Source organism: Fundulus heteroclitus, chromosome 8 (assembly GCF_011125445.2).
Source record: "Fundulus heteroclitus isolate FHET01 chromosome 8, MU-UCD_Fhet_4.1, whole genome shotgun sequence".
NCBI classification, from domain to species: Eukaryota; Metazoa; Chordata; class Actinopteri; order Cyprinodontiformes; family Fundulidae; genus Fundulus; species Fundulus heteroclitus.
Genome location: NC_046368.1, coordinates 26,048,464 through 26,069,792, shown reverse-complemented (window position 1 = coordinate 26,069,792; position 21,329 = coordinate 26,048,464). Strand labels below are relative to the sequence as shown.

The window sequence follows — 21,329 nt, the reverse complement described above, 5'->3', positions numbered from 1 at the left end:
CTAATGCTGACAGAATAAACAAGGAGTGTTTTATTGAGAGAAGCAGCCTAGAGGTCTGTGGCGACTCTGGAGGAGCTGCAGAGATCCACCGCTCAATCAATGCTTGAGGAAAGCCAAGAATAAGTTCTACACGTCAAACGGCATCCATTTACCTCCTCATAACTCCACCTCCACGGTGAAATGGATGGGAGGATGGATGGAGCCAAACACAGGGCAGTCCTGGAAAGGCGTGTTAGAATGTCCTAGTCAAAGCCCAGAGCTCCGTTCACGGGTCCCGTTTGACTCAGCTTGAGCTATTTAGGAAGGACGGATGAGCCAAATTATCAGTCTAAAGGTACAAACCTGGTAGAGACATAATTCAGATTACCAGCTGATTACAAACACATGCCATCCTTTTTTTTTCTTTCAGATTTTTGTTCTTGGAACATTGTTCCTAGTCTGTGTCATAAAAAAAAAACGTGCAACTCTTTCAAAATCCAAAGTGTGAACACGTTCTGAAGCTTTGCAAAACACCGTATAACTGAGCAGACAAAATGAGTCCGAAGAAAAGCTTTATTGACAGAACAGAAATAGGCTCACATGTGCTAGATGTGTAGAGAAGAGAAAGAACAGGCTGAATGCCAAGCCTGAGGGAATGTCACAATTTTCTGCTTTATGCTCATGTAGTGTTAATTCTTCTGTAGTTTTCTGTGACCTAATTTCAGTTTGCACAGTCCTTTTGTACAGGAGATGCATCTATTAGCGCCTTTGTTATAATATGAAATGAATACATTTATGCGTGCTAATTACCGTTGCCATTAAATGTCTATGTTGGGATGCTTTTCTGCAAGTCAAAGCTAAAGTGTATAAAACAGTATATTGGTTTAAACGATAAAAAATCTGTCCCTGCTGTGGTCTTTTTGTTTCTTTTTCATTATAAACTTTTTTTTTTTTTTTTTTTTTTTTTACAAAAGAAAGGCATCTACGTTTCCCCAAAACTAATATGCAAAATCTGCATTCCATGAAGGCCAAATAATGTTATTATGGCCCAGAAAACAAGGTGGCGTTTTAATACAAAATTCAGTGCGTCTGTTATTATCGCCTCCCCTGGAGCGCCGAGCACAAACAGTGTCCTGGGAAAAACAGAGACAAAATGGAAAGTGGGCTGTGTTTTCTCCTAGCAGGCTGTATATTTTGTCTGCAGACATTTCTGTTGGAAAATGCATTAAAAATTAATCTTCCAACCCAACAAGAGGAATGAAAAAACAGGGGCGAGAGAAAGAAAATAAGAACGGCTCGGGTAGCAAAGCGCGATTGTTTCACAAATTCCAACCGAACAGAAAACAAGGCAGATGGATGTGGCTTTTCTTTCAAACCTTGATTATAAAAATACTGGAATCCCATGTTTTGAAGTATTTAGGATTTAGTCAACTATTTGACTTTTGCAGTATTATGCAAACAGCTGTGTTGCTGTTTTATAATGTATAATTTAAAACAAAAGTTGCCTGTTTTGTTGGACTTGTAAGAAAGTATCATCATATACCTTATGTTAATTGTTTGGTTTTACACCTCATTGCAACAGTAATGCGGGGCTTTGCAAACATTCACAACCCTAAACACATATTTAGATTTTCCCACATTACAACTGGAAATGTCAATTTATTTTAGCGATATTTTATGTGACATGGCAGTGCAGGAGGACGTTTTGCTGCAGGCATGGCTGTCAGTCTGTTGGTTGATGTGTTAGCCAGCTTAACCAGAGACTGACCGCATTCCCTTTGGCAAAGGTTGGCTGGAGGGCAGCTGTAAAACGCAGTTTACAAGTCTTCCCACTCATTATTTGTTTAATTCAGGTCTGGAATTTGACTAGGCCGACTCTAACATGCAAACATGATGTAATCTGGCTCTGGGTTTTTCTTTATAATTTACCTGCTGGCGGCTGAGGCTCTGCCCCTCTCTGTGCCACGTGGACAGAAGCATCCCCACAGCATCACGCCGTCACCACTTTGTTTCTCTGTGGCAATGGTGTGTCTTGAGTCTCCTTTGACCAGAGTACCTATTTCTACATGTTTTGGTGTGAGCCCTATATTGGTGCTGGCAAAACTGCAAAGAGGACTTCTAGTGGCGTCGACAACCGCTTTCTTCTCTTTCCTGAAGGCCACATTTTTAGAGAGCATTACTGATAAGTAGCCTCTCTACAGAGTTTCCCACCTGAGCTGTTGATCTCTGCAGCTCATCCAGAGTTACAATTTGTTTGTTTATGGCCAGTCATATCCTTCCTGTATTTGTTTTTCCGTCAGGTTAAACATAACCTAACCCTGCTTAAATGTGCTCTTGGCTTTGTGTCTTTATGATAAATCCACAGAACAGCTGGATTTAAACTGATTGAATTTTTGCACCAGTTAATTCTATTTAATAATTAGAGACGATTTTAGGGGTTTTGTATATATATTTTTAAATGTGAAAACCTTGTACTCTTTTCCTTTTACTTCATAATTATGTTGGTTTAATCACATAAAGTCCCAATGAAATAAATTAGTTTGTCTTTGAAGCTTGACAAAACGAGAAAAAGGTGGAAGGGTTACGACAGTATTACTGCGGCCCCGAGGCACAAAACCTAATCTTTAAATACGTGCATATAGCATTCTCTGTTTGAATCGTATATTTTTCAATTAGCATAGGTGGAATTTTACGAGGAGTTCAAAACGTTTTCAATTAAAACCTGTTTTCACCGAGCTGTGAAAAAACGTCAGCGCCTTTTTGTTCCCTTGTTTTAATTAATTATCCGAGCGCTAAGAAATATGCCGTCTGTCATCTGGTCTTAACCGCGGTAGCTGGCAGGTTAGTCTGACCTTGTGTCCGATTACAAGGTCCTTTTCGGAGGCTCTTATCTGTGACACACACACAGATGCAACTCTGGGGTGCGGGGAATATTTAGCTTTGCTCACAGAAAAAAGTTTAAAGAAACCAAATCCCTGCCACCTACCTACCTTTCCTTTACAAAAAAACTCTAAATATATGACGCCTGCTTTCTACGATAGCCTGAATCATAGAAATGGGTTCATAAATAGTGAAAAAAAAAACTCTACTTCCTGCAACACTGGTTCTTGACTATAAAATGTGAGCTTTCAGTGTTTTTGATAAAAAAGACAAAGAAAAGAGAAATAAAAATCAATCTTCTCTGGATGATGATCAGCGCACCTTTGGTAATAAAGCGGGTCAAACTTAAAATAAACACAAATTGGTGCAAATGCTTAGATGATCTCTGGTTTTTCAGATGTTCATATATAGTATGAATAAAAATATTCATACCCCTCAAACCATCCCCACATTGTGTCAGATTACAACCCCAAACCTTGGTTTGTTTTATCATTTCAGGTTTCTTTCTGATAGACCAATACAAGGTCATGCGTTATAGTGAAGTGAACGGGAGATGACACAACCTCCTTTTCCATCACCTAATAAGCCCGACCGGCACACATCTTTCACCTTCTCTAAAAGTAGTTGAAACATGGTCATATTTTCCCCCCTAAATCCCTCATAGGAAGAGGCTTTAATGTTTCTAAAACAAGTCATTAAAATCGTTTTTTTTTTTCATAAATAACAATCAGTGTTACAGAACTTTATCCACAGAAGATGCCATTTGAAGCCCTGTCAAACATGGCGGACTCTGCTGGTGAAATGCATGCGGACGCAGACGTGTTCTCGCTCCACCTCTCATGGTTGGCATCCTTTGAAACTAGTAAGTCGTATCTTTGCAACAATCTATCACCCTTTTTTTTGCCCCGTTGTCAGGTCACGAATTTCCGTGTGTGGCAGTCACTTTTATAACCTCTGTGTTTTATGCACAGTTCGCCTCAAACTGCTGCAAAGTGTTTTTCACAGTTTTTAAGAAAAAAAACTTTACAGAGATAGTAACAGTCATGATAGTGGTTCCACTGGGAAAAATATCATTTTACGTTTTACTTTTACACTTGGTGCCAAAAGGTCACATTTAGACCTGGTAATTGTGGAGCTTTTCTTGATTTATTTCAGTTGTGTAGTTTCAGGCGGAGGTTCCTCTCCAGACTTTCTGCATACAGCCTGACTGGACAAGGCGAACATTTCCATTTCTAGCTGGGGGAGAAGGGTGAACTACATTGACTTTACATTTCATCATGATTTATTTTGTACTATAACGATAAAAAGTCAGGATAATATTTGAAATGTGTTACAGCAAGACATTGGTTACATAAAGAAGTGTAATTTTGAACACTAAACTGCACACACTATTTTTGAATTTATTGACGCTCTCAAGAAAAACAAGAGAGGACAAAACAGCAAAAATAACAAACTTGACAATACTGGCAGTTTTGGGGGTTTTCAGACATCACTAGCTGAACTTTATTGCTGTCAAGATAAACTCAAATTTCTTATCAGTTTTCATGATAACGATAAAACAATACGATAAAAGCCCATCCCTACTGGTAGAGACCCAAAGACTCAATGCTGTAACCGCATCATCTTTCCTCCATTTACAGTAAATAAAACCCAAAATAAAACACGAGGTTCTCATAAAGCTGAGACATATTTTCAGTTTTAAGCATTCAGATATTATAAGGATATAAAGCAGTTAACTTGTTCATCTCTTGTGTGTGATCCTAAAAATAGCTATAATGTTTAATAGGAGGGCTTTTGACAAGTTGATAAAGTAATACAATTTCTTATTTCGTATTCCCATATTGTTTCGGACCATAAGGCACATTAGATATTCTTCCCAAGTGTGTAATATCACTCCGCTCCTCCGCGTACACAGCTCTCTTCTAAGAGGGAGAGCTATCCGTCTCTGTTGGGAGGACAGAGTAGTTGGACTACACTGCCCTGTTTCTAACATAAGACCAAAATAAACTTAACTTCTAAATTGAATTAATTTATTTAGTTTATTGTTGCTAGCGTGTACTCTGGACACGGGCTGTCTTACATAAATGCACTTCTAGTTTTTACAGTCAGGCAGTCTTGTAGACAGCTCAGGGGTCCAATCAGGTAATGACACAGTGTACCGTAATGCTCCTAATATCCATTGAGCAGAGCGTACTTACACATTTTAACAGATTTTTGAGCACATCGTACCACATAGTTAGAACACCAGTAAACATATAAATGCTCACCGGATTATAAGGCGCACTATACATTGTTGAATTTTAAATCCTTATAGTCCGACCAATAATTAATGAGCCATCTGAGATATTTCTGGGAACAGCAAATAGATTTAAACTCTTACCCACAATACTCTCTAGTTAGCTGCATGTTTGCTAAATCCTGCTTAACAGAACGTATCGCTACTGGAGAGACAAGATAAGTGGGGGAGCAGTAAAACCGCACTAACGTCTGTGAATCCTGAAAAAAAGAAATAACCACAAGTTTTACATTTACAACTGTACAAAACATTTATTTCAACTTCATGTATAAACAGCTTTGTTGTATTTACATCACTTATTTGTGAAATCCATGACAACCGAACAGTATCTCAGGAAAAATGGCTTAACGGTAATCTGACAAGTACAGAACCTAATGGAAATGAACTGAAGAGCTTAGACTTGCACTAAAAGCATATCAAAACAGAGGTATTTAACAGAAACTCTACGCAGACGCACCCGAAAGATGTGCCATGGAGCGGACAAGAGAACTGTATCACTTTCCCTGCTCTGCTGCATCAGGCCAACAAAAGACGTCAGCTGAAAAAAAAATAAAATAAAAAATATGGACGCAGCAGACGAGAGGAAAAATGAGGAGGAGAGGGGCGGGTTTAGTCACTAAAACTGGATACAGGCTGCAATTTCATGGTGTGTCAATAAGATGGCAGTGCCAGCACTGTAGCGTCACTCAGCAGCAACAATATAGAACTATAAATCTGTGCTTTGTACATACAAGAATGCAGAAAAACGGGCATAAACAAGAAAATCAAGCTTTTTCTGATTCAATATCTCTTTATAGCTATTTTCTTAAACCATCTGCACACATAAAGAATTTAGATGCCTTGCATGCACTGTGGATGCAGGCGTATGTATGAATGCACATGGGGCAGACCTTTTTTTTTTTCTTTCTTTTTTTACATAAATCTTGAGCTTCTTTTTAAATCCAGAAAAGATTTCCTTCATCTTAGGTCAAGAAGAAACAATCTGTACCTGCACCCGTCTCACCAAGACAGGCGACGGGACTAACTGCTCAGTCGGTCAACTAGTGAGGATTTAGCTTCTGCAGCTAAGGACGCTTTAATCTGACAAGATGCATTCGGCTACTGGAGTCGTGAGAGCCTCTGCGCCGTCCCCAGCGTGGAATCAGCAGATCGTGGCGATAAAAAGGCACATCGATGGCACCAACGCGCGACGCCGGATTGTCGCTCCGAACTTAGTCCAGCGAACAGGAACAAGGAAAGAAACAAACTGCTACATGTTTTTTTTTTTTTTTTTGGTTTTTTTGGGGTTGTTGTTGTTTTTCAACTTGAAAGGATCGGATCTCAGTCATTTTTTTTTCTTCTTCCCACAACACAGATACCATTGTGTGTTTCTTCAGGGTCGTTTTGGAAAACAGGTATAAATAATCGCAGGTAACAGCTAGGTATCTCAATAAATATGAAAATAAATAGAATGAGCTCTGACCTTCTCCGAGTCGCCACAAAAACGTTAAGGAAACTAAAACAGAGACGTCCTGTCACACTTCCTTCTGCAGTGCTGGAGAGTGGCAACACTGAATATATAAAGACTGAGGACGCAACTCGTGCAACTAGATTGTACAGAAAACAGCTCAAGGAACCATAATGAACTTGTGGGGGGGAAGGGGAAAAGCATGAATTGGGAAAGTATGTAATCATTGGGGATGGGTGTTAGTATTTGCGAAACGTTTTCTCCTTCCCATCGGTGAGGAAAATGGACATGAACAACACATTGAAACACCTGCTTATCGTCTACATGTGCCAGATACCAGTGCATTAAACAGCCACATGTGATGCCACTCCTACAAACCAGTGTATATATCCTCTCGTCTCCCGGTAGTGTCTCGGGGGGGGGCCTGGGGTGGAAGGGGCGCGGCTGGAGACGCGTGTGCGTTCAGCGTCCGGCCGCTACGCTTCTCCCCGACAGCCGACAAACGCCCAAACGTGTCAGAAGGCAAAAGTTAAAGCCTTTGGGCTTCTTTTGAAAGCAGATTTGAACGTCTTTTTTTTTTTTGCTTTCACAATGAATCTTCAGCATTCGGTGAGTAGTCAACAACGTCAGACGGCTGATCGCTCCGTCTCGACTCTCCGCCTTTAGTGTTTTTTTTTTCTAATTCTTCTTTAAACTACTGGCTTCTTAAAGCGCGGCTGAAAACGGCCACAAAAGGAGGTAAGCCTGTCTGACATAGTGTCCTACGTACGTGGCTGTGCTTTGGCCTGGTGGTCGAGTGCGTCGCGTTTACTTCGTTAGCGGTCCACCAGGGGCCGACGGCTTCAGGGCGCGTGGGCGTGCTTGTAGTAGCCCTTCCTGAGGGCGGCGTAAGCGATGCTCTCGGCCGACCGCCGCTGGTCCATGCTCAGGAGGGCGTCCAGCAGGTCGTTGATGTCCGCTTTCAGCCCCTGCCGCTGCATCCAGTTCTTAAGCAGTTCGTACACCTTGTCGCCGGGCGCGCCGTTCTCCGCGATGCGAATGTGGTTGTCGCTGATGCCGATCAGTCGGAAGAACTTGTTGTGGATCCGGAAGTCCAGGTACTCGTCGAACAGGTCGAAGCTCTTCCTGAGGGACTTCTCCGAGCCTTCGAAATGAGAAACAGACACTTGAAAGCACCACCGACACACACGACAACGCCGCAAAGATTGTTTTGTTTTTATTTAATTTACTAATATGAGAAATCCATCCATGCCAGCCTGGCCGGATGTGAAAACATGGTCACCCATTAAATCTGAGAAGACGGCGAGACCCTCGGCAGGGACGATTACCATCAAGCTTTTTGTGACAGATGTCAGTCAACTTTCAATTGACGTCGCTGTAGAGGAGTTCCAGGCTTTTATTTTCTTGTGCTTTATAATTTAGCCACACAAGGGGGGGGGGCTTTCAGGAACGAATAGTCAGTCTAAGGTCACGCCGCAGCGTCTCAATTCAATTTAAGCCCAGAGTTTGACTCCAGGAGCTTTATTTTGTGGCTCTTTTTTTAACCATTCGGGGGCGGCCTTTCTGGTGTGCATCCCATAACCCAGACACGCTCCAGCTTAAGGTCGCAATGTGATGGCGAGACATTCTCCCTCAGGAATTTTGTGATAAAAAAAAGCTGAATTTATGCTTCAATAAATTTCAACAAGTCATCCAGCTCCTGAGGCTGCTTCAGACCATAACACAACCACTATCATGTTTGTCTCCTGGTAGAACGCTGGTCTTTCTATAATGCCGGGTTAGTTCCACCATGCTTTGTGAATAAATTAGTAGAGGAACGTCCTGGCTGTGGTTTGCTCTATAACCCTTTTAGTCTGATAGATGTCAAGGACTTTAGATGATTAGATCATTCATTGTGGTCTACTGTTTATTTCTACAGGTTTGGCAGTGATCCCGTCTGCTGCTGCTAGTAAAACTGAACCAGGAATGTGGTAAATCAAAGCTAATTCGCCATCAGAATTTGAAAACTGCTGTTTGTGTTTACTCTGGTTATCGTTGCGTGACATTAAATTTGTTTAGTGACGAGAAACTCGTGACTGTGAAAAAAAAAACTAATAAAAAAAGCCTGAAGAACCCCTAAAGGGGCAAACGCGTTGTCATAAAACTGTATGTTACACCAGAATTACAACATTTTAGTACATTTCCCTTAGGATAATGCTAATTTAAACATTTAATGCAAGATCAAATTCTAAGGTGCATCCTCTGCAATTCAGCGTGAGAAACAACGGCAAAAAAGTGTCTCGTTCTGAAGCCCTGCAGGCGCCGATCAGGCCTGACTACCATGAGATCCCAAGTCTATCAAGCACAAGAGTGGGAGATCTTGTGGAGATTTAATTTTTTTTTTTTAACTTCCCAGTGATCTGATCTGGCATGGGTTGCAGTTTACTGTGCGGTGTTTGTGTAAGCGCAGTAACAGAAAAATAATCTTCTTGATAAGGGGTGGAAATGCCTCGAGAGTCAAAGCTTCTCCTTCCCGCAGCGGGAATCTTACCAAGTAGCGGCACCAATCGATGTCCTAACGGGTCGTCCTGTAACGTGACCAAAAAACATAAATAAACAAATATGAGAGAAAAAAACGCACAATGCACAAGGGTTCAAAAATATTCACGCCCCAAAGAACATTTTGCTACGTTACACCCACAAACTTCCACATATTTTACTGGGATTTTTAATAGATTAATTAACGGATTAAAGCAGAACAACGCTGTGAAGTGGAAAGAAAACAGGTCAGACAAGACTGTGAAAAAAATGGGGAGTCCATTTCTATTCAGTTCCTCTCCTGTGATGCCTCTAAATAAATAAAAAAGATAAATAGTGTGGATCTCTGCAGCTCCTCTAAAGTTACCACGGCCCTCTTGGCTGCCTCTGACCATCGCTCTCCTTGGCTGGTGAGTCAGTGTGGAGGCCAGCCAGGTCTGGCTAGGCTTACACTGTAAAAAGGGAACTAAAAGTAAGTAAAACATTCTTGAAATGAGTGTATTTGCCCTTAATTTGAGCAGGTAAATAAGATTATCGGCCAATGGTAGAAGTATGTTGACCCTTGCAATAAGATATTTAGATGGAGATGAATATTTCCTATTTTAAGTGCAAAAATCTTATTCCGTTGGCAGATCATTAACACTTGCCAAATAAAAGCAAGGACAAATTTCAAGAAAACTGTCCTTGCTTTTAGTTCCCTTTTTGCAGTGTATAGTTGTGCTATACTCTTTCTGTTTTGGGATAATAATTAATAATAATTGAACTTTATGATGATGAATGAGGATGAGGATTAGGATGATGAACTGAACAGCTCTGCGTGAGATGCTCCAAGCTTGGGACGTGGTTTCCTAACCTCACCCTGCTTTAAATGTCCTCACAGCTCCGTCCCTCACCTGCCCGCTGTGCAGCTCGGCCTTTATGATGCTGTTTGTTTGCTAGATCTACTGACTGGGCAACTTGTGACGGAAACTGGTTGCAGTTGTTATGTATGGGCCGTCGCAGTAAAAGGGGCTGAATACAAATGAAAGCCGCACCAGATTCATTTGGGAAAAATGCCTCAAAGCCATGCGTTCCTTTTCCGTTGATTTTACTACACTGTGATGGCCTGTCGGATAAAATCCCAGTAGTATACATAGATGGGTTTGACCGGGACACGGCAAAAATAGGCAAAGGTTTTTGGGGTGTAAATACTTTCAGAAGACACCCAGGGGCGTCTGATTGTGGCGCTGACCGTGTCTGAAGGCAGCGCTCTGAGGCCAGCGGGGCTCTGGTGTGGGGTGTTGCCATAGGAGGAAACCGTGGGCAGAGCCGACAGGCTGGTCTGAGACGAGCTGGTGGTGTTGGGCAAACTGTCCCCCAGGCCGCGGTCTTCGTCCTCCAGAGGAGGGCAGGCCTTGGTCATCCCGGCCTGGGTCTCCTGCAGCAGCGGCCGCGACTCCGGGCGCGGCTCCTCGCCCTCTAGGCCTGCGTTCTGATTGTTCTGTTTCTCCTCGGCCGTGGCTCCGCTCTCATCCTGGCCAAGACCAAAAAAGCACGACGAAACACTTTTCTCAGCTAAATTATCCAAACTTACTGTGAAAACGTACATAAAATAGGATCAAATGCAACTTACAATGGGAATCTTTACTATTTCACTGGAGTCGCACGAACTCTTCGACCCTAATGGGAGCAAGAAAACGCTTTTAGGAAAATCAAGCTACCCAAACGTTGCTGCAAGGTCATAGAGTGTTACAAGGACCTACATGGTACGTCACACGAATGCTGCCTCCGTAGGTACCACAGGATAAACGGGGTGGCAATGATCACGCAGCAGATCAAGACAACTAACACAGGAAACCCTGGAAGGAGCAAACACGGGTCAGAGAAAGCCGAGCCGGGGGCGACGATTCACGACAGGATGTGTGAAAATTACAGGTTTTGGTTGGAGCACCGGGGACCGAAGGAGGCTGAGGTGTGACGGTCTCAGTGGGAGGCGGGTCTCGCCTTCGGCACTCGGTGTTAGAAAAGGGCGTGCACTTCTTCACCTCCTCCTCGCCGTCTTTGCACCTGCAATATAGCGGAAGCAGAGAGGAGTTGAAACGGGATCCCATGAAGTGGCCTAAATAACGCCCCTATAGCGGTTACGGTAATCTGACAGCCACCGATCTAATCAGCAGTGCCTGGCAAAAGATCCACTACAAATCTGTCTTATGTTTCCTTTCCTTAGACAGGACATTTTTTGACCAATCTGTGCAATCTGATCCAATCTGTGTAATCTGATCCAATCTGAGATGACATGTTTCATGAATTGGCGCTATATAAATAAAATAAAATTGAACGTTTGCCACACTGTAAGTACATCATGTGACGTGGAAGGAAAAATCATGCATGGTTTTCAGATTTGTAGACAAAACTCTGCCGTACTGGTGAACTCCATGCATCCTTACACCCACTCTCTGCTAATGTAAAGCGTTGCCATAGCACCATACCGCCGCCACCGTATTCTATGCTGGGGGAGGCGTCTGCACTGCTTTTGCATGTAGGCTCAGAAAATCTGTTGCTTCGGGCTCAACTTTTCTACTGACACACCAGTATTTACTAATTAAGGGATCGTACGAGTGATTTTATCTAGGCCTATCCTTCCCACAGAGGGCAGAATGCACATGGACATTAACACTTTTCCTTCCACTTCACCATTATTCACTACTTTGCGTGCTCGGAACACAAGGAACCCCCGATGAAAAGCAAAGTCTGTGGCGATAATGTGACAGAGCTGTAAAGGATAAAGCGGCACTCACCTGGCACAGCGCTTGCAGACTTCGCAGGCCTGGTCCGGGACGCAGAAGGTACCGGGCTTGCACTGGCACTTGGTGTCGGTGGTTGTTGTGCACGCCGCAATTTCAGTTTCGTCTGCACAGAAGTGGAGAAGATCGTGAGAGGACTGAAAGCGGCGGCCTCTGAATCGGTTGGTCATTTCGGTGTTTAACCACGCCTAACCTGCCGGGTTAGACGAGGCTGACATGTGCGTTGCTTTTATGGGCGATCTAGCGACACACTTTTAACCATCAAAACGCGTCGGATGAGAGAAACCTTTGTCGGCTCTTTTAGCTGAATTATAGCCCGTTAGTTACTTAGCTGTGACTCCTTCATTCCATTACAGGATGAGCTTGATACCCGGCTGTCCTACTTTCCCCTCACTTAAACAGGAATGTGTGAAGCTGAGAGTCTGCCGTGGTTCATTTGTGACTTCACAACCTTAAATGGGATCAAATGAAAATTCGGACACGGGAAGAAGAAAGCAGCCGTCCACCTCCACGAGACACTGGCTTCGGTAAATAGGAAGGCCATGCCTGCAAATTAAGGCAAAATCTGGTCCAGAGTGCTTTCTGGGTCTTCCTCTGCACTTACTTCTCATTCACAATGATTTAGAGCCGGCTATTAAAAATGCTCGGCTCGTCACCATTTCTCTAAAGATGAAAGACTTCTAACCAACTTTGTGGACAAAGCTTGTCGATATTTCGGCTGCAAGTACAAATGAAGTTTGGGCACGGCTGGGATTGATCCAAGGCTCTGGAGGCTGCGCCATTCCAGTTCTGGAAAAGAGAAACTATTGTCTGCTTTACCTTAAGAGCCACTGAAACAAATGACTCAACCGTAAACATTGTGTTTTTTTCAGAGAACCGACTCCTTACGGCCACGCAAAGAGCACAAGCCCGGGTTTTGTGACTCGGTCTACTACTGCTGCTGCTCAGGGCGCAACAATGCCGTTCGCTGTTATCATTTCAGTGATGTACAATAACACAAATTCAATTACTCTGTTCCAAAACAGAACAATCCAAGTTTTTGTTTAACTCCATTTCTCAAGGCATGGGCCTTAAAGGACTGCGGGGAAAATGTTATTTACTGCGTGGCCGCTGGCCGCTAAGGCACTTAAGCCCTCGAGCATCTGACAAGTGTGGGAGCCACAAAGTTTGGCGAACGACAGCTGATTAACCGTGAAAGTGTGTTATATATGAAAAAGAAAAACAGAAAAGCAAACGGTTTTGAGCTCCCATGTTTATGAATTTCACTTCAAACATAAAAAAAACTTGATTAAAGAGCAGAAGCATGAACAAGTTTAAAAATCAAGCAGCCTCTTGGTGTGAGCATTGATACCTCAGCTTTTATCCGACACAAAAAGGACGCCTTACTGTCATTAATTGATGTCTTTCGGCCTGTAAAACTAAAGCGCTCCATTAGTGAGCCACGTCGGTGACAAAAAAAGAACAACAAGAAAGTAAAAGAGGGTGCAGCTGTAATTTAGTTAAAAATACTTCCCTCACATGGCTTCATTCTTACTTTAAGGCTCTGCTAATGCTAAACAGCGATACAGTTGGCGGAAAAAGTAAGAAAAAGCCCAAAATGGATCCATCCATCCATCCATCCATCCATTTTCCAAACCGCTTCTCCCTCATGGGGTCGCGGGTGCCTATCTCCAGCGTTCACTGGGCGAGAGGCGGGGTACACCCTGGACAGGTCGCCAGTCTGTCGCAGGGCAACACAGAGACAAACAGGACAAACAACCATTCTCACACACACTTACACCTAAGGACAATTTGGAGAAGCCAATTAACCTAACAGTCATGTTTTTGGTCTGTGGGAGGAAGCCGGAGTACCCGGAGAGAACCCATGCATGCACAGGGAGAACATGCAAACTCCATGCAGAAAGACCCAGGGGTGTACTCAAACCCAGGACCTTCTTGCTGCAAGGCAACAGCGCTACCCACTGCGCCACTGTGCAGCCCCCACTGCGCCACTGTGCAGCCCCCACTGCGCCACTGTGCAGCCAAAATGGATCGGATAATTAAAAATCCCAGTCGGTCGCACACAAAGAAAATAACAGCAACATTAAGCAAACAATTTTCCCTCTGTGAACTCACTTTTGAGTGCAGATCTCAGGGCCATTTTCATTTAAAGCTGATATTTTCTGAAAACCGTTCTAACGCGACCGGCTGTGGCTCAATTAGTCGTCTTGCAAACCAAAACTTGTGTGTTTACTTGCAGCTTCCTCCTGTGAAACGTGGATGTGCCCCTGGGCTTTTTTTTACCCATCTGCCTTGTAAATTCAGTCCATTAACCAACCCTAGCGTGTATCTTGGTTGTTAAGGGGCCAGCTGAGGGACGGAAACTGTCGCAAGATTTGACCAAAGTAATGAAATCTACGTTTTCTTTTCACATTTGTGATGTTATGACCACAACTATATTTCAACTGGACTCAAACTACCCTCAGGTGAACATTATCTACCAACTAGGTGACTTCTGGATACAGCTGGGCTCATGGAAGTTTATTAAGAGGTATCAGAGTAAAGGGGGGGGGGGGGTATACTTTACTTATACTCTGTGAAAATGTTCTTTTGTGATTTATATTCCGGTTCACACACTGCAAAAAACAAACTAAAGATAAATAAAATTTTCTTGAAATTAGTGTATTTGTCCTTGGTTTCAGCACATAAATAAGATGGTTTGCCAAAGGGATGAGACTTCTGCACTTGAAATAGGAAAAACTCATCTCTATTATCTTATTTCAAGTGCAGTATATCTAATTATCTTAGTTTAGGGGTCAAATACTCATTCCATTGGCAGATAATGTTATTTACCTGCTCAAATCAAGGACAAATGCACTCATTTCAAGAAAATTTGACTTATTTTTAGTTCCGTTTTTGCAGTGCACTTCCTGTAAGCATCAGTCGGTCTGTCTCACAGTCATTTTCCCATGGTCCCATGGTATACCACGGTTTTGCGTTTTGAAATACTGTATTACCACTTCTGCAATTTCCTTAAAGGCCTTTTAATAAAATGCTGCCGTTTCTGAGCGACTGTAGTTCGGACCGGAGTTGCTCATCCACTCCCTCCATCCGGCTCAACGTCATTTCTCAGGGCGGCCGGCTACTCGGAAGGCAGGTTATGTGGTGGAAACAAAAAAGCGTCGGCCATTACTGTTTGGAAGTTGGTGCCTCTTTGGGGAACCCTTGGTCTATCACATAAAAATAATGGAACAGTCATTTCAAAAACCTATGAAGTTTGTGATTGTATCGAAACAAACCGTCCAGGGGAAAGAACACTTTTGCAAGGCACTTGTTGGATTCTAGTATTTAGACAGAGATGCGTTGTGTCCTCAGCTGAAGGATCAGCGTCATGTGAAATCAGTCGTCGGCTGAAACTCACTGCTCTGGTCAGACATGTTCACCTAATGTGATCAAGCTAGAGCTCAGCTTTGATCGCGGTCGACTGCTGCGTTGTTTAAAGCCAGCAGAGGACCATAAAACCTGGCTGTTCTGTTCCCGCGCACCACGGAGGCGGGATTATCTTACAGAAATGAGCTGTTTAAGGCACAGATGGAGGAGAGTCAGCTTGGTGTAGTGACACAAACACAGAATCATAGTCTGTAAACTTAAAAAAACAGGACGACATGCTTGGCCAAATCAATCAATCAATCAATCAATCAATCAATCAATCAATCAAAGACTAAACTAAAATTGCAGCCCATTGTTGTGAGAAAACCCTGACTAAGGACTTCACAGAAGAAGCTCATTAAACAGCCGTGTGAGTCAGGTAGACGCACCACAGCAACTTTCTTCCTGTTTATCTCTGAGTTACTCACTTGAACCGAGGTCTGAAATATTAATAGTTATACCGACTGCCGCTAACTTTCACGACACTCGATCGGAGTCCTTAAGCAAAGCTCGCCCCAGTGACTCCCTTAAACGATTCATTAAATCAACAGCAGCCTTTTTAAACATGAGCTCCCAACAGGAAGTTCTTAAGTGTTTCATATCGCAGCGTAGCTCAGAATACGTGCAGCAGGCCAAACTTCACATTTTAAACGTCTTTTCTTTTTATTGTCACATGGTTATGAAAGACACTAAGAAACGGGGGATGGGGGGGGGGGGACTTAACCTTAAACGTAGAATAAATGAGTACAAAACACGACGTATGTAACAATATTCTCTTCTCTGTGGCTCCTGCCTTTCATCAGACACAAAGATGCCCAGTGTGGGGAGACAATGACGCGGCGGCCGCACCCAGTTCGGCCAGGTAAGACGGACACAACAGGCGAACCTCCCGAGACGGGGAACGCGCTCACATTCAGGCCGGGAAACAAAAACAACAAAGACACGCCCTGCTGCTCCGTGTAACATCATAAGATCCCGTTTTCAGCCGTGGACGTGAAAGGTGGAGGGCGCGCACAAAGAGGTATTAGCTTTCCTGAGACAATACATCTTTGACAAGCAGGAGCTTTAGAACACTGTGGTTATCTGGGCTTTTAAAGGGAAAGGATTAAATTAAGGAGAGATTCAGAGAGGTGTTGGTTCATGCCCCCATTATTTTTTTTATTTCTTTTTGTCATTCTTATGGCCCTTTTAATGAAAGTAGGCTGAGAGAGAAGGGGAAAGACATGCGGCCAAGGTCCACGGGTCGGAGTCCAGCCCGGGACAAACGTGTCAAGAACATTTTATCCACTTAAATTACTATATCATCTGGTCATTTTCCATTTATGAATGGAAAAGCTACAAAAATAAATAAGTGAATTCAATGGAATAATGGTAGCAATTACCTATGCAGCAAGGGCCGTGAGAAATAAATGTTTTGTTAAGATGCCGTTTTACCTTCCAAATTTATTGGCTTTTGTCGATGACGTATTTTAGGAAGGAGCTGCATTTGTTTCAGAAAACAACCAAACATTAAATTTAGTAGAATAACAGATTTTGAAAGAAAAAAAGTAATTTTATAGGACCCTACTACATGTTCCCATGTTGCACTAAAAACACTCTTCAGTGTGAAAGTCCTTACTGAAGGAGGAATCAAAGTTATGTTTTCAGTATTTTTTGCGTAATGTTTAAAGATTAAGTGAAAGGAAGTACAAGGGTTAAAGAAGCCTTTTAAAAAGGAAACTATCTTCTACAGAGGCATGAATCCTTTATCAGGCTGTTTCTTTAAACAGAGAACGGGATTTCAGCAGAAGAGGAAGCCTGGACGTCCTGCAGCAATGTTAGTCCAGTTTATCCTTTTGAGCTTTTGCTCTCCGTCTGTCTCAGAACATGTTGGATTTAGAAATGTATGCAGCCGTCTGGACATCTATAAAGTTAAAGTAAAGGTCTATATTCCTTTACCTTAACACACAGAAACAGCTGTTTACAGTTAGTGACGCTAAACATGCTAACAGCTAATGTAAGATGATGAACAAACCTTAAAATATCCACTTTGTACCCTTTCAACACTGAAAAAGCGAACACAGCGCTGACATAGTTTCTCCGACCCACTTCCTTTCCCTTCACGAAACACATACCGTATTTTTCAGACTACAAGTCGCTCCGTAATATAAGTTGCACCTGTCAAAAGATGCGTCATAAAGAGGAAAACATATATATAAGTTGCGCCGGACTATAAGTCGCAGGCTTGGCCAAACTATTGAAAAAAGTGCGACTTACAATCGGAAAAATACGGTACACACAAATAAACATCTGTAATTAACATTGGCCCGGTTTTAGCTATCTGACCGAAACCGATATGTTAAAAACAGACAAACATCGGTCAATACTGATGTTAATGCTGATGTGTCATGCTTCATGCCCATTAATTATGGATGGAATTCACGGCAATAAGAGTGGAAAGAATATTTTGATTGCTGTAAATGATAAAGAAACTGAAATGAGCTCAAATCAGTACCGACAGGCTATGTTTTTCTTTTGCTAAATTAGCCACAAAGCTCTGATCAGTGCATTTCTACTGTTGTTCTGCCTACTTTTGATAAAACTGTTTACAAGAACACTGTATTTGATCAGGCACCTATATGGACAACTAAACCACGTGATTCAACAGACTTTCCTTCTCCATCACACCACACGTGTCAAACTCAAGGCCCGCGGGCCGAATCTGGCCCATCAAGGCAATTTATCCAGCTCTCAAGAGCCAAAAAAGGTACATCATGTCATGAAGTAGAGGCATATATACTATCAAATTGTATAAAGTTGCTGTTTCCTGTAGCGAATGTTATTTTTTTTTAACTGTGTAGTAACAGCATCTTGCCACTAATATCAGTTTCCCCACAACACATTAAAACAACCCAGAAATGTCCAAAAAGAGCAAAAGTGATGCAGAATGATGTGTTTAAAGTGTAACTCACCACAATATCAACTTTTTTTTGCAGATAAACTGTTCAAATGTGCCTAAGGATGCTACTTTTATTTTACTGTGCATTTTTAAAATATTTCTATGTGGACTGAAATGAAATTAAGAAATCAAAAGTATCGTCTGTACCCCTGCAACCGGCCCCTTTAATGACTTCATGATGCCAAAGTGGCCCAATGTAGCAATGAGTTTGACACCCCTGTCCTAGAAGTTACACATTTTAAATTCATTGACTCGGACTAATCAATGATCCGTGGGTTGAGAAGCGGAGGACTTGGTCACCTAGCCGGCAGTGAGTGCAGGGCAGACAGCGGGTCATCCCGTTGGGGTGCTCTGTGTAGGTCTGTCCGTGCTCGCAGGACAAACAGGTTCCTTGTTCTAGATCTCGCTCACAAGGTGTTTTCACGAAGGTTCCTGCAAACAGAAGAAAAGAACAATCAGACCACAGCTCCTCACACCATCAACACATTATTACCTCACCGAGGCAACCGAATCCCTGCCCTGTATATATAATTATATACAGGATTCCTAGTGAAACAGGACGTGCGACAGCGAGGCGTCCCACTGGGCCAGACGAATCTAAAGTAAAGGGTCGCTGAATGCGAAAGCGAACAGAAGTTTCTATGTTCTACATGATGTTTTATCAGGAAGCGTTCATGTCCCAGGCACTCAGAAGGAGCGATTCAGCGAACTACAAAGTGATTTGACCTACTTTGCTCCGCAGGATTATCGTACTTATCATCTCTATGATCAGCTCAAGCATGCCATGAATAAAACCACTTGATTCTCATGTGTTCTTCAGGATTTATCTGATGTACGAACGGAGGGGAAAAAAGAGAGAGAAAAAGACTGGGGGAGATTCAACACGGAGCACAGACGTCTTCAGTTTTTTTTTTCTTTCTTGGAGACAGCTCGGCTTAACGTAGCTCAAGCTGTCACATTTATTTAAAGTTAACTGGTTGCAGGGGAAAAAAAATAAAACTCCTTCATCCGTTGATGTTTGACAATTAACAAGAACTAATAAACAAGCGGGAAAACAACCAGGGACACGGCGTCGTCGTGCTCTCAATAAACGGTGGAGAAATAAATCAGCTATCCTCCAGGATTTAATTTTCTACAATCGAACGCATGCAACTGCATGATTTAAACCAATACTGATGACGTTTGCAGGTTAAGAGGGATTTGTTTAAGAGCCAGGCAGACAAAAAAAATGAGCCAAAATTACAAATCAACTAGATTATGTATAAAAACAACATCTTTTTTCCCAGAACCGAGAATCACAAATGACATAACCCAATAAGCCACCAGTGGAATACGGTAATTGCTCTTCGGCTAAATTTATTCTGAGCACAGGGAAAGTTAAACGCTTTATCACATTATGTACACAATTAATCAAAAAGGTCAGCGCTTTTAGTGCCTTAGACCTTCAAAACAACCCTTGACTTGAAACTCGCGCAGTTTCCACTTATTTGGCACTGACGCTCAGACGGAGCGGCGGGCTTTCTGCTCCTTGGCCGCCGTGTGTTGTTTCCAGACGGAGCAGCGAGAGCAACATTTCCAAACATTTCCAAAGGTTGGAGGAGCAATAATACCACTTCGTTCATAACCTTTGAAGGTCTGAAAACAGGAAGCGGACACTAACGCATCTTTAAAGCGCCTAGTTCTTAAAAGTCTGCGAAAGGTGGACAACGCAGTTATCCGAGAAATATGTACAAATGCCAAAACGTTTGGAAACGACTGTCCCAGAAGTCAGAGGCAAACGTCCGGCGAGGCCCAACCTGACCACAGTGGTTCTGAAAGGTCCCTGAAAATCTGAGGACGGTTCAGAGCGACAACTTTAACAAAAAAGAAACCGGGTCATGTTTTGTAATTTAGCATTTTGTAAAGTTTAAACAGACACATTCAATTATGTTAATTGTCAGTAAACCTGATTTTACTTTGAATTTAAGGATAACTACAGGTCTTCTTATTGTGTTATAAAGCATCTTTCTCCAAGTGTCGTGATCTTATTCTTTTTTTTAGCCTTTACAGGTTAAGTGTTTGGTTGCATTAGCGTTTCCTTGTTTGATTTATTTGCCAATTCTTTTCTTTTATTCTTGTTCCAAAATGTGCATTCATTTTCCCCCTTTACATACTTTTGCTGCCTGTTGGTTGCTGTCACGTTTGTTTATTTTAGCCTTTTTCTTTGTCGTTCTTCAGCGTCTCCTTGCTTGTGTGGAGAAGTAAATGCTAATGTTTCCAATCCTTGTCAGTTAACAGATTTAAATGCCTTTTAGTCCAGGCTACTTTACTCAGACTTAGATTTTTAAAAGCCTTGTTCCTTTGTTTGTTTGTGTCGGGTCGGGTTTGAGGAATCCATTTTTAATCCCTTATGAGCACCAATCAGGCTCTAGCTGGAAATAAATAACAATTTCCTGGATTTCTTTTTCAGTTCTAAACCATTGATTCTGAGTTCGACTGATCCCTTTTTGTTTTTTTTTTGTTTTTGGAAAAAGACGCGAGATGATTTTGCACAGCCTGGCAAAATACACTGATGTCCACTTCATGCTACATAAAGTAAGAAAATAAAACAATCTGATGTTACTCTTTAAGCCAAAAAACTCAAACTAAGGTGTTGTGATTTAAACAAAGCACCTGCATTTGACTTCTCCTTTCTGAACTCAAAACAAAACCGACGACACGCTGATGGAAAACGACCTGCTAAAAACAAAAACAAAAGCTCCAAATCTTTTCCCACGCTTTGAGTGAGTTTGTCCTTCTGGACCTCCAGGTGGTCCTTTTTTGGGGGTTTTCTGACGGCGTCCTTCTTACCCTGCTTGCAGTTGAGGCAGCAGAATCCCTGGTGGAGGTACTGCTCATTCTCCACGCAGGTCCTGAGTCGCCGCAGGGTCAGGTTCCTGTAATCCTCACCGGACCACTGGGGGGCAGGGGGCTCTGCCGCGCGGCAGACAAGCCCGAGAAGCAGCGTCGCCACGGCCACCTGCATGGGTGGGACAAAAGAAAGACATGAGCTTTGATGTAGCTTTGGTGTTTCCACGCTGTACAAACCCGGCAGACGGAGGG

General features: G+C 42.6%; 1 protein-coding gene across 1 annotated transcript in view; it reads right to left on the bottom strand.

The window, feature by feature from the left end:
* Positions 1-5,391: 5,391 nt before the first annotated feature.
* The window catches only part of tnfrsfa (tumor necrosis factor receptor superfamily, member a), a 29,287-nt gene continuing 13,349 nt past the window's right edge, over positions 5,392-21,329 (bottom strand). Inside the window, exons 2-10 of the mRNA XM_012865542.3 lie at positions 21,078-21,246; positions 18,549-18,680; positions 11,897-12,008; positions 11,032-11,165; positions 10,862-10,957; positions 10,732-10,778; positions 10,351-10,632; positions 9,133-9,169; positions 5,392-7,746 (exon numbers count right to left, since the gene is read on the bottom strand). Coding sequence (XP_012720996.2) covers positions 7,445-7,746; positions 9,133-9,169; positions 10,351-10,632; positions 10,732-10,778; positions 10,862-10,957; positions 11,032-11,165; positions 11,897-12,008; positions 18,549-18,680; positions 21,078-21,246 — 1,311 coding nt within the window. The 3' untranslated portion in view covers positions 5,392-7,444. The remainder of the gene's footprint in view (positions 7,747-9,132; positions 9,170-10,350; positions 10,633-10,731; positions 10,779-10,861; positions 10,958-11,031; positions 11,166-11,896; positions 12,009-18,548; positions 18,681-21,077; positions 21,247-21,329) is intronic.